This window comes from Homarus americanus, unplaced genomic scaffold (genome assembly GCF_018991925.1).
Source record: "Homarus americanus isolate GMGI-L3 unplaced genomic scaffold, GMGI_Hamer_2.0 scaffold45562, whole genome shotgun sequence".
Classification (NCBI taxonomy): Eukaryota; Metazoa; Arthropoda; class Malacostraca; order Decapoda; family Nephropidae; genus Homarus; species Homarus americanus.
The window spans coordinates 6405262-6421276 of record NW_024744839.1 but is presented as its reverse complement, the minus strand read 5'-3'; the positions used below and the strand labels follow the sequence as shown (position 1 = coordinate 6421276).

Genomic DNA, 16015 nt, shown 5'->3' with positions numbered 1-16015 from the left:
CACTCATTCACGCGGACGTCGGACCTACTCCTTATCCTAACACCGTCTTTGTGGTGGCCTGTGGTCCCGTCGCTGTCTCTATGAAAGTCTCCTCCTCCCCTTCCCTCACGCCGTCTATGAGGGTATCGTAGCCCCCCCCCTTCCACCTTCTTCCCGTCAGAGCCTCACATCTTCCATTCAAGTGGGTACAGTGAGATAAAATGACCCTCACCCCGCTGTCATGGTTTCATTATCCTTCTTTACAGGTTATTAGCTACTCTGCTTCGTGTTTTGGGGGCGTCGTGTCCACTCTATCAGCCGTTGATTCGTCAAACAAACAGGTTCCATTTTTAATTGGTAAGAATCTAATCTAACCATTGGGATTGAAGCTGAGTAATAACGGGTTCCAATCCCATTGAGTACTAATTCCAGTGGATCCCAATTTTAATGGGCCCTAGCTGTAATGCTGAGGACTGCAGTGCCTCAGGGACGGTTAGGATTAAGGTCTTTTTGGGGCAGAGAACCATTTGAGCTTGACATTTTTAGTGTTGACCTTGTCGCAGCTCAACATCAGAGACCAATGTTTTCGGTGAGTTGGGTCTCTCCTCCCGTAAAGATGTGTGGGAGCGTCCTCACACTCTTGCCTCAGGAACGTCCTCACACCTCGGGAGCATTAGACCACCTCCTCGTGCTTCAAGAACATTAGAGTATTTTTCGATGTAATTTTTAGGGTTGCCACGTTTTCCTAAGGTATGGTTTACCACCATCACAGCCCAACCTTAAGGTCATGGAGTGGTTTAATCTTTATCTTCTATAATCTATTAAGGTTTATAAAGGATATCTAATTAGCTAACCCAAACATCGGCAGAGTTTTCGTAAACAACAACAACGTTGTGTCCCAATATAGACATCCTTCACCACTCCACTGGGCGAGTCACAGCAACTATGGAACGCTAACGAAAGCAAGTGATCGTAACTTTATATAAACCAATTTCACCAAATTTTGACACCAAATGAACGTCTCATTCTGAACGAAATGTTGTGTAACATTTAATAATATATATTTTTTTTCATATAATAGTATTCGATCACATTACTTAGGGTTTTTTCTTTTCAAAGTGATATTCCCAAGTGGAATGTGTATAGTTAATTATATTTGGTTATATTTGGAGTAGTAGAACACAATTCAGACATACATTTTTTTTCGATTTTATTCTTACCACCACCCATTGGGAAGAGGATATTTAAAAACTCATTTATTTTCTCCCCTTTATTTAGTATCCTGTCCAGCCTCTATCTTGGCCTTCAGTCTTGACCTCATGTTCCCGGTGTGGTCCTGAACGAGGTCCGCGTGGACCATCAACTCCACCGCTGACCTCTCCCTCTCTGGCTCACAGGTGTTCACAAGTGAACCCCAAAGATTTTCGATCGGGTCCATATCAGCCCCTTTGCCAGGCCCGTCCAACAGATGGAGGTTCTCCTGTGGGAGGTGTATGTATATTCTGTATGCTGTATTTATATTATGTATGTATTTTATGTATGTGCTCCATTTATATGCATTATTTATTCAGCCTAGCTAGCAACGTGTGGCAATGTATTTACCATGTCCCACATGCTTAATTAATGTGCCTGGCGACATATGGAAGCTGCTAATGTATCACTTACCATATGCCACCTAGAGGCAGTTGACCAGCAGACAGGTTGAGGAGTGCTACTCCCCTTGTGTACATATCTCTTATCCAGTAAATAGAACCCTACAAAAAAACTATACAGGTGTTTGTGTTCGCTGGATAATTACGAGTGACAGTGTAAACTGTGCGGGAAGCCGGCTTATGGACTCCTCTGTGTCAACCAACCACCGTCTCCTCGAAGAATTTATAGCAACTTTGAGCAGTGTCAGGGACAGTGATTTTCTGTGCAGTGTTTAGTGCATTGTGTGTTTCGTGCCATAAATGTGTGACCTTGTTCTAAAGGATTCCCAAGGTACACGGCATGTTCTGGGCATTTGTAAGGAGTAAAGTTTTTCGCATCCTTATCTCGCCATGTCCAGAAGGTAACTGACGCTCCTCCGTCTCCACACCCCCTCACAGCTCGAGGCCCCTCATGGCGAGACGCTCTCGCCCGCCCGGCACACACACTCACTGACATCGGCGATTCCCTTATATATATTTTTTATATATAATCTACTTATCTGTGTATTTAATTAATTTTTGTCTGAGATCTTGTTGATACGACGGGCTGACCGGTCAACACTGATTTAAGACACAGTACACAGATGAAGTAGTTATGTCTCGTGTTTTACGCAGTCGTGGAGCCGACGCCCGGATGAGTCAGTCGGATGATAGCTCTGCAGAGATGGATGACCAGGCTGATCACGATGCCCCAGCTACCACAACATCGTGCAGCCCTTCACCTCGATATTCAGCGTTGTCTCCAGAGATAATTGGTTTAATGAAGTTTATGAGAGATGAAAGGCGCGAGGTCGAAGCTAACAGACGTGTGGCGGATGAACACAGAAGACAAGCAGAGGCAGAGAGAGACCACCAACGGAGATTGGAAGACAGTGCACGGTTTGAAGCTTTGATATCCCGCCTCACTGTTAACCAAGCCCCTGGCTCTAACACTGCCTCGGTACTGACTGGTTCAGATACCTCATCAATGCTTCCTTCACGCCCCCCAGCCCCACCTAAAGCAGCAGCTCAAACACCGCCCATCTTGAAGCCTGTTGTGAATTTCCAGACTTTTCGTGAATGGCGGCAACGGTGGACTGATTATTCTACAATGGTGGATCTCCAGAGTTTGTCACAGCCTAAACAACTTATTCAGCTGCGTATGTGCCTGTCCTTGGAAACTCAGCGTGTCTTGGAACATACGTTGCAGGTACCTCCGACCTCTTCTTTGTCTGTAGAGGAGGTACTGGACATTCTACAACGGCACATCAAAGGGCAGCTGAATGAAGCTCTGCGCAGGAGGGAATTGTTTAGATGCAGACAGATGGAGGGTGAGACTTTTGACGCCTTTTATGTACGACTCAAGAGAGCCTCGGAAGAGGTAGATATATGTCTAGGCCACCACCAGCAGTGCGAGGAGACCCAGTTGAAGCAGGTGATCCTGATGGGTGTTAAGGACGAGGAGCTTGTCCAACGCCTCACCTCCCTCGACTCTTCCTCTTCTCTTAAGGATGTTTTGACGATATGTCGCTCCTATGAGGCTGCCAGGTGTGCCACCTCTGCCATCCGAGCTCCCCCTACAGTTGTACGCGCTGTGTCCCGGGACAAGAAGGACAAAAAGTCTGCTCCTACGCCTTTGCCCACCACGTCCACGCCCGGCTCATTTTGTAACAACTGTGGTAAGCAGCATGGAACACAGGTGTGTCCAGCTGCTGAGTCTACATGCAACAGTTGTGACAGTAAGGGCCACTGGTCACTCACAGTACGGTGCCCAGCTAAACGCGTCCAGTGCAATGTGTGCGGTCGTCTGGGCCACTATGATAAGTGTTGCCCTACCAACAAACCCAAGGGACAGCGCCGGCGGAAGCTTCAGCGCCCTTCCACCAGTGAGGGCCGCCCACAGTCTTCCAATCAGAAGCATGACGACCCTGGACAACGCTCGAGCAATATTAGGAATGTGTGCTCCCCCCCGCGTCCCAGAACCAAAGTCCCCCAGTACATCAGTGTCATTGTGACCTATGGCAGTGTGTCATCCCGTCTTCAGATGTTGCCCGACACCGGCGCTGATGCTACAGTCATCGGTCCCCAGCATTTGCAATGCTTGGGGCTCTCTCCAAGTGGTCTAGGACCGCTCCCCAAGGATCTCCGCTTTACGGCAGATGGTTCACAGATGACCCCGGCCCTAGGTTCACTCCAAGCACAAGTCACCTTTGGCAACAGGTCGTGTCAAGCCTGGATTGATGTGCATAACGGTGTCCCGACTTCTTTGCTGTCCTACAGACATTGTCAAGAGTTAGCCATCATCTCCCAGGACTTCCCCAAACCTATTCTCGAGGTAAAACACGCCAACAGGGTGCAAGAAGGGAGCAGCAACGACCCTGCTGCCGCCCTACCCCTGCCTCTTGCCAGTGACACCTCTCCTTCGGATGCTCGGAACTACTTCCTGAAGGAATTCAGCCACGTTCTGGTGACCAAGTCCGCTCTGGAATCCAAGCCTCTCAAGAAGATGGTAGGTCCCCCCATGAGGATCCACCTGAGGGACGACGCGAAGCCCTTCGCTATTTACACCCCTCGACTGGTCCCCCTGGCTTTCCGCGAGGCGGTCAAAAACGAGCTGGACTCCATGGTCGCCCAAGAAATTATTGCACCAGCCGGTGATGACCCGTCTCCATGGCGTCACCCTATGGTAGTCGTCGCAAAACCCAAAGGTGGCGTTCGGATCACCACTGACCTCTCCAAGCTCAACAGCCAGGTGTCTCGTCCTGCGCACCCTTCTCCCACGCCCTTTGCAGCTATACGCAGTGTGAACCCGAAGGCGCGCTTCTTCACGACGATGGACGCCCTGTGTGGATACTGGCAGATAGAGCTTGCCGAAGAAGACCGACCACTCACAACTTTCATCACCCCACATGGACGTTACAGTTATTGCCATGGCCCCATGGGATTCGCCGCTACAGGAGACGCTTTCTGTCTTCGAGGTGATATGGCTCTACAAGGTTTGGCGAACTGTGTGAAAGTGGTCGACGACATACTCGTGTACGATGAGGATTACATGGATCACCTCTGCCGTATTTACGAGGTACTCAATAGGTGCCGGAAGCACGGCATCACCCTAAATGCCGACAAGTTTGTTCTGGCCAGCTCTTCAGTGGACTTTTGTGGGTACACCCTCTCAGGGAATGGTATCGCGGCTGACCCGGAAAAGGTCCGCGCCATCACGGATTTTCCCACCCCTGCTAACCTCACCGACTTGAGGCCCTTCAACGGTCTCGTCAACCAGTTAGCAGAGTTTTCGCCTTTCATCTCCGCAGCTGCCCAACCACTTCACCCCCTGATGAGCCCCAAGAGGACATTCCTGTGGACCCCCGACCACGACAAGGCCTTCCAGCAAGTGAAACAGGCCCTGTCTAGTCCACCTGTCCTCGGCACGTTTGACCCAGCCTTGCCGACGGTTCTGCAGACAGATACCTCACGCTTGTACGGCGTGGGATACGCCCTACTGCAGGATCATGGTGGAGGGCAGTTCCGGCTCGTCCAGTGTGGCTCGCGTTTCCTCTCTGACACCGAGACGCGCTCCGCCACTATTGAGTTAGAGCTGTTGGCTGTGGTTTGGGCGATGTCCAAGTGCAGGTTTTACCTTATAGGCCTGCAACACTTTCACCTAGTGACCGACCATCGCCCGCTTGTCCCGATCCTCAACCACTACACGCTGGACGCTGTTGAGAACCCTCGCCTCCAGCGTCTGAAACAGAAGCTCTCGGCGTACATCTTCACAGCAGTGTGGCGTGCTGGTAAGGAGCTCTGCATCCCTGATGCCTTATCCCGCTCTCCTGTCAGCCGCCCTACTCCAGAAGACCATGTGCTCGACGCCGACCTCGTTCTTTCCGTCAGGACTGTGGTCACTCTACACGCCGTCCATTCCCTTCGTTCGGACCTGTCACCAGATGACGACAAGGCAATGGAGGACCTTCGAACAGCGGCCCGAGATGACCCTTCCTACGTCCGACTCGTCGAGTGTGTGAGGAATGGATTTCCTAGCAACCGCTACGATCTTCACAAAACTCTGCTCCCGTATTGGAAACTCCGCGATGAACACTACTGCGACGGAGACCCTGTTCTGTATGGAGCACGTGTAGTTGTCCCTGCTGCATCACGTCCCCACGCCTTGGCTCGCCTTCACGACAGTCACCGTGGAGCTGAGGCCACCAAACGACGTGCACGACAGACTGTGTTCTGGCCCGGCATCAACTCCGACATCTCCAATGTTGTCCGTGCGTGTGAGCCCTGCCAAGTATTACAACCCAGCCAGCAGCAGGAACCCTTCATGAGTGACGACAACCCCACCCGCCCCTTTGAGTCTGTGTCGGCCGACTTTTTCTCTGTGTCAGGAAAGTCCTTCCTTGTTATCGTCGACCGTCTCTCTGGTTGGCCGGTTGTCATCAAGTGCGGTAATGACACGACGTCTGCCGCCACCATCAGCAAGTTCCGCCACTACTTCCGTGACGTGGGCGTTCCTGTACGCCTGCGAACCGACGGAGGGCCTCAGTTCACAAGCCGGGACTTTGCTGTGTTCCTTGACCGATGGGGAGTCCGGCATGTGTTGTCATCGCCCCATTACCCGCAGTCCAACGGCCACGCTGAGGCTGCTGTCAAATCCTTGAAGCACCTCATCCTTAAGGTGGCCCCTTCTGGGAATATTGACTGCGAGGCCTTCGACCGGGGTCTTCTTGAACTCCGCAACACACCTAACTACACCGGACGCTCCCCTGCCCAGGTTTTGTATGGACGCCCCCTTCGTTCTTGTGTCCCTGCTCACCCTCAATCCTTCTCCAAGGAGTGGCAGGCCAAGACAGAGGATTGTGATCGCCGAGCCGCCGAACGTGTTCAAGACGTCGTCGCCCGCTACAACGACCACGCCCGTTCTCTCCCCAGGTTGAGTGTCGGCACCCAAGTCCGTGTTCAGGACCCGACCTCCCTACGTTGGGACAAAGTAGGCGTAGTCATGGGTCTCGGTAGGTCACGGGACTACCAGGTGCGGTTACCCAGTGGTCGTGTGTGGTGGAGGAACCGCCGTTTTCTCCGCCCCGTAACAATGCCTTCTGCTGACCCCGCCACCAGTGTTGAGTCCCATACCCTTCCCAGTGATCAAGTCCCTCGACGCTCAGAACGGATCCAAAAGAAAAGGTCCGCTCAAGACTTTGCTATGAGCGTATAGGGGGGAGGGAGGTGTATGTATATTCTGTATGCTGTATTTATATTATGTATGTATTTTATGTATGTGCTCCATTTATATGCATTATTTATTCAGCCTAGCTAGCAGCGTGTGGCAATGTATTTACCATGTCCCACATGCTTAATTAATGTGCCTGGCGACATATGGAAGCTGCTAATGTATCACTTACCATATGCCACCTAGAGGCAGTTGACCAGCAGACAGGTTGAGGAGTGCTACTCCCCTTGTGTACATATCTCTTATCCAGTAAATAGAACCCTACAAAAAAACTATACAGGTGTTTGTGTTCGCTCCTGTATATAGAACTTATTACTCAGAACACGAACAGGAGGAACCACTGCTGAACCATCCTGGCTGTGTGGACGGGGCAGCTATCCTAGACAAATTTTATTGGGCCGGGAGGGAAGGGAAAATTCCTTTCGCGAAGAGAGGGTAGGCATTTTTTTTTATCAACATGTCTTTAGGCATTAAACAATCCCTGAATCTCTGTGACATCCCCGACGCCGTGGAAAGTCATCCACCCCACATTCACCCTCACTCCTCCGCTCCGTTGTTCTTTATACTGTACATATTGGTCGATCATATCTCCGTCAAATGTAGACCTTATCACTCTGTTATATTCTTCATTTTCATGTCAAATTATGATTTTAGTTACTGCAAGATATTTGGGATTTCATAAAGTAATTAATTTTGATATACAGTATACTAATATTAACCACGTTACAGGTTGCAGACATAACTTTATGGGTATACTACCTTGTGTTGTTTCGGCGCCACACATGGATACGGCCATGGTTGTTGAACGAAAATGTTTTTTCGTTGGTGAACGTTACTTTTGCCCTAAATTTCTCCTCCTTGTTGACATATTGTCGAGTGAAAGCGAACCTCGAGGCATTGTGGTGGAATATCCTGTGCAAATGAGCAGTGGCCTGTTTCGAGGCTCCAACATCATGTTATATACTCTATCATGTTTGTAACTAAAACAAATGCATGGATAGATTTTATAAACAGAAAGAAAATAATTTGCTAAAATTTATTTAGCCTTACATAGGTGTTCGATGGTAAGCGTTGACTTTTCACCTTAGTTGACCACCGATTAATTGCCTGGTTTCTGTGTTTCTGGAGATAGGGTGGGGGAGTGTTGCACCCAGCCAAGTTACCAATTAGGAATTTCGAGGCCGCCTGCCTGTGTGTATTATAAGTGGCGTGGACAGTAAGTGGTGGCAGTGCTTGTATCCATTGGGTAAGAGTGCTATCTATAATACATCGGCCACGAGTGAGGCCTCCAAAGCATTCCATCCATCTCATCAAAAACTCATTTATGATGATATTTGTCCATGTCCCTGATCAGTAATGTCTGTTGTGACGCATTCTGAAAAAGCTTTCCTTGGTAAGCTGTTCAATTTTTTTTTTTTTTTTTATCGGGAACTTAAGACTTCTGTTGCGAATAGATTTGTGCTGACTTGGCGTAGGACAAATAACCAGCAGCATGTAAATGCGGAACCATTTGACGCAAACAATAAACGTGAAATCCCACTTCCCTAAACGCTCAGCTGTGGCACAGAGTTTCATCAAAGAAACTTGATCATAGTACTGAAACCACAGTTTTGACGTGTTGCTCAAATCCTTTGCAAAGCAAATTATGATTTTCATCTTCTCGTGAATTTTTGTAAGACGTGAACTTGACAGGACTTCTTCCATATCAGTAATACGAATGTGAAAGCAGTTAAAGAGATTCAGATAGCACTGCGTTCTTCATCATTCGCATCAAGCACACTTTCTAGCAACATTTTTGTTAGAGAAAACTGTGTAAGAAAGTGCACTCGTAGGACACGGGAGTAAGCGTGACCTGATATCATGTGGTTTACAGATGATTTGCATAAACTGTGGCCCAAAGCTCATCTAGACCGTTACTATACACTAGTTATGTTACCTCATGATGTTTTTCAGAATATTATTAATAACTAACATAATTTTTTATAAAAGTACAAAGTTATATGCATATTTGGAAAGCAGACTATTTCATCTACATCTTTTAGTGAAACACATTTCTTCATTGAGGCGACGAGTTATGTGAAAATTAAACCTGAAAAAAAAATTTCTCTAATTTTTATATTGTAATTATTTTCCTAAAAAACGTATTAATAACTAAAAGATAACACTAGATAATAGGGTACTATACATTATTTAGAACATTGTTTACTAAATACATTTTTTTTACAACTAATACTTTAGCAGTTATTCAGCTTTAAAATTTGTCCAATATGGCGGCTATTTTCCAATATGGCGGCTATTTTCCAAGATGCCGGTTAACGCCAGATGTCGTGGGAACCTTAGTATATTGTTCTGGATACATAGCTCTTCACTTGTACGATTTTTCAGCTTTTATTTAATGATTTCCGGTTTACCTTGATATTTAGCCTGAAGCTCCTGGGCTAGAGGGAGACAATTAACTTCGCCAAGGGGGTAGTGATGATGGTGTACAGGTGTGGGGTTAGGTTAGGTTGTGTTGTGGTGTACAAGTGTAGGGTTAGGTTAGGTTGTGTTGTGGTGTACAAGTGTAGGGTTAGGTTAGGTTGTGCTGTGGTGTACAAGTGTAGGGTTAGGTTAGGTTGTGTTGTGGTGTACAAGTGTAGGGTTAGGTTAGGTTGTGCTGTGGTGTACAAGTGTGGGGTTAGGTTAGGTTGCGGATAATAGGGTGAGTCAGTCAATCAGTCAATAAGGAAATGAGTTCATAGGGCTTGCATGAGGGAGTATGAACATTTATCAGTGAGTCAGTGAGTGAGTCAGTCAATGAGTCAGTCAGTCAGCCAAGGCGGTCATGGGGTCGGGTGACAGAGCTAAAACATTTGGCTGGTCACATTATCATAACTCAAACGTCACATAAATATTTAATCAACAAAACTTGATTTAAAGTTTTCCAAGCGTGTTTTAACTTAACCTGAGCGAGGGTCTTATTGTGAGAGTGTTAACTGGTAAGTGTTATTGTGAGAGTGTTAACTGGTAAGTGTTATTGTGAGAGTGTTAACTGGTAAGTGTTATTGTGAGGGAGTGTTGACTGGTAAGTGTTATTGTGAGAGTGTTAACTGGTAAGTGTTATTGTGAGGAAGTGTTAACTGGTACGTGTTATTGTGAGAGTGTTGGTAAGTGTTATTGTGAGAGTGTTAACTGGTAAGTGTTATTGTGAGGGAGTGTTAACTGGTAAGTGTTATTGTGAGAGTGTTAACTGGTAAGTGTTATTGTGAGGAAGTGTTAACTGGTACGTGTTATTGTGAGAGTGTTGGTAAGTGTTATTGTGAGAGTGTTAACTGGTAAGTGTTATTGTGAGGGAGTGTTAACTGGTAAGTGTTATTGAGGGAGTGTTAACTGGTAAGTGTTATTGTGAGGGAGTGTTAACTGGTAAGTGTTATTATAAGAATGAGAACAGATAGCTATTTTCATTGTACGTTTCTGCTAAGTTAATTCCGCCTGTGGTCAAATATGTGCACTTTTGGCTAAATTGACTATTTCACAAAAGACGCCTTTACTGAAATATTACGAAACTTAAGTCATGTTTAGTTACGATAGGCATGTTAGTGTTATGTCGTTTCGTTTAGTGTTTAGATATGCATAATATAATGTACTATCGTGGACAAAAGTTCGTTCCCTATGGTGAAACTGAGTCACGGGAATGAGTCTCCGAACTGACTTACCCGGACTGTCATCTGGTGCGGGTTTACTGTTTTATCTCGTTTGGGGTCAATACTGCTTCAGTTTAGGAGGGAGCGAACTTCTGTCCACGATAGCACAGTACACACCAGTTGGATTTCTGAGATATATACTTTTTTTTTTTTTTTTTTACTCGGCAATTATCTTCCCCACACAACACTTACGACACACACCAAAATATAATATAAATTAGTACGACTCTGATCAAATTAGTGAACTTTCGGTTTACTTGACGCTGTGAATATCTGTGAATAAGAATTACCATGAGATGAAAGTCAACTATAACAAAGACTAGAACAATTAAAGTAGGTGGAGAATATCTTACCTGGTTATACATCATCAGTACAGAAGAAGATGGACTGTGGTATACTGTGTTGACATCACTAGCAAGAGACCTGGGCCTTCACCTTACCTTACCATACTTAGGTTAGGTTAGGTTAGCTTGTGAATTCGGTTCTAAGGCCTGAGGAAACGTAGTGACATGTATTCTGATATATGTGTATCCTTGAGAACTTTCACCAGCCTCAAACCAACGCAGTATTCACGCCCTCTTAGTGACCGAGACAGCTACTGTAAGGCTCAAGGTTGCCCTGGCTCATTGCTCTTGTCTTATACAGTGGTATTACTACGCCAACACTTATCAATATTCATACTTTACCTTAAGCAAGCACATGGCCCCACTATTATGTATGTGTGTGTACTATATGTTTGAATGTATGTATGTATGTATGTATGTATGTATGTATGTATGTATGTGTGTATGTAATGTATGTAAGTACAGTATGTATGTATGTATGTGTGTATCACTTAGAAATCTATTATCTAGACTTGTAAATATATATACATAAATTACCTTAAACAAAAGTACAGTACCAGCCTCACCATCATCTTGGCGACCTCTGCAGGCCATTACAAGCGTTACATTGATGTTTACAAGACAGTTTCGTTAAATGCCGGGGCGATGTGGTCCTCGGTGTCGGAGCCCAGAGTGCCGCTGGAGGTGGGGCTCTCGAAGTGAACCCTGAGGGCCGAAGCGGGACTCCGACGACCCTCTACTCTCTGAGCGCTCAACAACAACGTGTCTTTCTCTTCGCTTCCGGGCCTTGTGTTTTGTGTGAGTAGAGTTTCTCCTGCCACACATCCACCTTCTAAGGTATCGAGAGGACAGTAATCTATTTCTGTTGAGTTTCGTACAAGACCTCCCCTTTTGGACACTCCTCCCTTCTTGTACTCTTGTCGCATCGTCGGGGACCTGTCAGCTGCCGGGTCGAAGACGCTAGCGACAGAGCTACGAGTGCCATTGTGGAGTGTGGTTGATCCCGAGGATTTAGGCGACAGGTGGCAACCAGCTGAAGGGCGACGCGAATCGGCACCTTCAGCTGGTGCCTGTCGCCCTCATATGACCGTCTCCGAAGTGCAGGTACGAGGTGGTCCGTTGTTCATTGAGTAGCGAGTTGAACCGTCCCTTTCCGCCTTTGGCGGTCGTCCACGGATGAAGAGGTCGCGGAAGGTCACTCGGAACTGTCGCGACATACCGCAGTAGATGGCGAAGTTGATGGGGTACGAGAAGATGATGAAGGAGTTAGATATGATGAAGAAATACATGAGCATTTCGTAAGACTCTGTAGAGAATACGTTGACGAACATGTTGGATATGATGTGGAGGAGAGTGATGACGGCCAGAGGGATCTCCGTCACCAGGAACACCGACACCACGGCGATTAACATCAGTGTGGTACAGTTGGAGTCGCGCAGCGTCTTACATTCCTTCTTGGAGTTTTTGTCGTGCAGCAATTTCTTCCTGCGCTTTTGTGCCTCCTTCATGGCCCTGTAGAGAAGCATGTTGAGGACGACCAGCACCATGCAGGGACCCAGGTGCACAAACATCACTCGGAACCAGAAGTAGATAGGGAAGTAGATGTTTGGGGTGATGAGAGTCACCCAGTAGTTGAACGTTTCCCGACAGACATCTACACACTCGCCGCCCCACTCCACCTCCACAGACTCATAAACGGTGTCGAAAAACCTTGGCGCCTGGTGGATGGTCGCGAAGACGAAGATCCAGATTATAGCCTTGAAAACCAGGGGCAGTGTGCACCAAGTCCGGGCCACGGGCGGGTGACACACATAAATGTACCGCTGCGCCGCCAGCGCCACCGTCAGCCATATTGAGGCTGTGTGGAACACGTTGGGAATATAATCATGCAGGAAGTTCCAGGCGTAGCAGGCTGCCGGTGGGTAGAGAGGCTTGGCGTGGTTGTCAAGGGTGTACATGTAGAAGAACATGGGTTCCGGGAACACCACCGTCAGCATGTCTGAGAGGGCCATGGCCGTGAGCACGGCATTAGTCGGGGAGCGCATGTGTTTTTGCCACAGGACGGCCACGATGAGCGTGTTGAAGACCGTCGTCACCAGAAGCAACACCGGCATGGCATACCCATAGAGGGGCACGGCCAGGTCCAGCGGGTACATGCTACTCACGTTCAAGAAGTCATGGGTGGAATTGGTGTCGTTCCCACACGTGGTGATGTTGGTGTCGTTCAGTGTGTCGTACTCCATGTTGCTTGGTTTTCCCGGGGTGGTCCGGGGGATGAGGGGAGGGGCGAGGTAAGGGTGGGAGATGAGAGGTCAGACAAAGTCACTAATTTGATACAGTTCAGTCACACTCGTACAGTCATCATGAGTTACAGTTTGTTCCGCCACCCTGCCTGCTCACTAAAGCTCTCCCATCTTCCCCACCTTAGTCCACTTGGTTGCCTTCACACTTGTTGCCAACACCAACACCATCATCATTGACAAAAAAAAAAAAAAAGTAACGCCGCTGAGTCGTTCCAAGTTCCCTGGGTAAACACGACACCGTGTTGCCACGCTGATGTTGCCACTATCTTCGGTCACTGTAGTGCACGTGGCATCTAACTACCATGACACCACATCACCACCACTCCACCTCGTCCAGCCAACCACACGAGTCTTGGTTGGTTAAGATCATGTATCACAACTTTCCGCCAGCAAAGGTCCGAAAAAATGGGAGTTTTGAAAGTTTTTTTTTTTAGGAGGAACTTTGGAGTTACATAAGGTTCTTAACATGCGTGGTGTTATTTTATGTGTTTCTCGTGTCTCTCACCCGTTATGAGAAGACTGGTGGTGAAGCGTGAATGTGTTGGTAAGGTGTGAAGGGGAGGGAGAGAGAGAAGGAGCGACACACCGAGCGTCTGCTCTTCACCTCACCCGCTGGTAGACTGAGTGAGCTAGCGAGCTTGAACCACTGAACAGAGCTCCCCCTCCAGGTCCACCAACAGCCTTGGGGACTGTAGCAACATGCAAAAACAACTCAGTTGGCAAACAGCAACAACAGTTTTAAGTCATGGCAAACAGTTGCCAGACTTTGGCCTTGGGTTTGCTGGCAGCATGGCAGGTCAAAACTCGACATGGTCATGGCAGATCTGGCAGAAACAGCATGGCAGGCAGCAAACTGGCAGCCTTGGCAGGTTTGGCTGTTTTTGGGTTCCTTGGACATGTGCTTGGGATCAGCATGGCTGTGTAGTCAGGTTGGATCGTTTGGCATGGCGTTTTGACAACAGCATGGAGTCATTGGACAACAACTAGCATATTCATTCCTGGGTTCTGCCACCACTACCACAACTACTACCACTACCACTGTCGAGGGTTTAACTGTTAACGCCTTATGGTTCTTTTAAAGATTACTGTCGGGTGGAACACTTCCGCTTTCACCGAGGATAACGAACAAGATTATGGATATTTGTAACAAAATATGTCTATTTACAAGTATTTACACTGATAATTATCGGCATGAAGACAGTACAGAGCAACATAAACACGTGTAAGTATGAAAGTGACGGACTGCCGGTCGGAACAAACGTCGGGAGTGTGGACACTGGATGTGAAGCGTGGGGTCTTGTACATCAACACGGCACAGGTGGTAAATTGGCGTCTTCTCCTCAACTTCACAGGAGAGCAAGTAACTTCCTCCTAACTGTCACAAGTACTTGATAATGGACACGGGAGGAACAGCACAGAGGCTAGGGCTGACAGTGTCCTAGCTGGCGTGCTGACATACAAGGCTAGGGGTGTAGCAGTTCACACCAACGTGACCATGAATAAAAAGCTGCAACAATACAGTACATTTAGAATAGTGTCTAATTATTTTAGTAGTATCGGTCAACATGCTATTATATTTGCACAATTCATACACACTAAGTTGCACATACATAGTAATTAACAAACATTACACAAGGCTCCCTTAAAACACAAATAACACCATAGGAACCATAAACCACAAACGATAACAAATAATATGAAATACTCACAGGCAGCAGGTGATCAACTGGGCAGAGGAAGGGAGCCAAGTGACCAGCCATAGGGTTACACCCCGCACTATGACTCGGTTCGAACTACCCATGAGTAACACCTGCTTCAGGTGCAGAGAACAAACCCAACACTGAACAACACTGTACCAACAATCATTGGCCTGGAATATAAACCTCTTACAACCACCATTACTATTACTACCACCATCTCCACTACTACCACCCTTACTAAATTAACGACTACCACTTATACTACCCCCCACTACATAAGAGAGAGAGAGTGTGTGTGTGTGTGTGTGTGTGTGTGTGTGTGTGTGTGTGTTTACCATTCATCTCCCTGTGTATGTTACTCTGCATATAAGTAAAAAAATATAGGAAGAAGAAGCATGCTGTTAAAGCCTACTTAGGTCATTTTTGCGTGTATTTAACCTTTCCAACTATCCCTAGAGGTGCTCAACCACTTCAACTGTCATTAACTGTATACCACCCGTCACCAGGTGGCCTTTTTCCACAGGGTAGTGTAATGCTTCTAGTGTGCCAGCATGATGTTAATGTTAAGGTGCAAGCACTGCTTGCTACCTCTCGCTTTCAACTACCGCCACTGGCTAACTCTCGTGGTGAACAGGGAAGCAGCCTTGCGTATGATTTCCCCTGTCAGTACACAGCCTGTTCACCATCAAGACTCCTGTTCAGCTTCCTCGTGGCAACACGCGGTAACTGGATGCCTCTCGGCCCCACTAGCCCAGCAGGGGGATCTCGGAGCAGTAGTGGGACCCAAAGGTATAGTGCATAGGTCCGCCGGCATGTAGACACGCCCTGGCGCTTACCAACCACTGCCCCGATGTCTTACGGATTAATCTTGAGAGGTATAAGGCTACGGGAGTAAACCCGGAACTAAAATCTGTGGTGGTGCCCCGCATCAGGCAGACATGCTTACAGAGCTCCAACATGACCCCAACGGCGGAATAGGCGTAAGAGGTGACCAACATGGGAATCTAATGACTACCAGGCATGGGGCGGTTAAGTTTCAAATTTAACAAGTTAAGTTAAGTTAATTTTCATTTTTTCCAGTTAAGTGAACCTGATTATTTTAACAT

At 47.3% G+C, this 16015-nt stretch overlaps 1 protein-coding gene across 2 annotated transcripts in view; it reads right to left on the bottom strand.

The window, feature by feature from the left end:
* LOC121878157 (sex peptide receptor-like) overlaps positions 1–13818 on the bottom strand; it is a 45825-nt gene extending 32007 nt beyond the window's left edge. The window contains exon 1 of one of the 2 annotated variants that reach the window (XM_042384185.1): positions 11444–13818. In XM_042384185.1, the coding sequence (XP_042240119.1) occupies positions 11986–13149 (1164 nt within the window). In that variant the 5' untranslated portion in view covers positions 13150–13818 and the 3' untranslated portion in view covers positions 11444–11985. The remainder of the gene's footprint in view (positions 1–11443) is intronic. The other variant, XM_042384184.1, reaches the window with a different exon arrangement.
* Positions 13819–16015: the final 2197 nt, after the last annotated feature.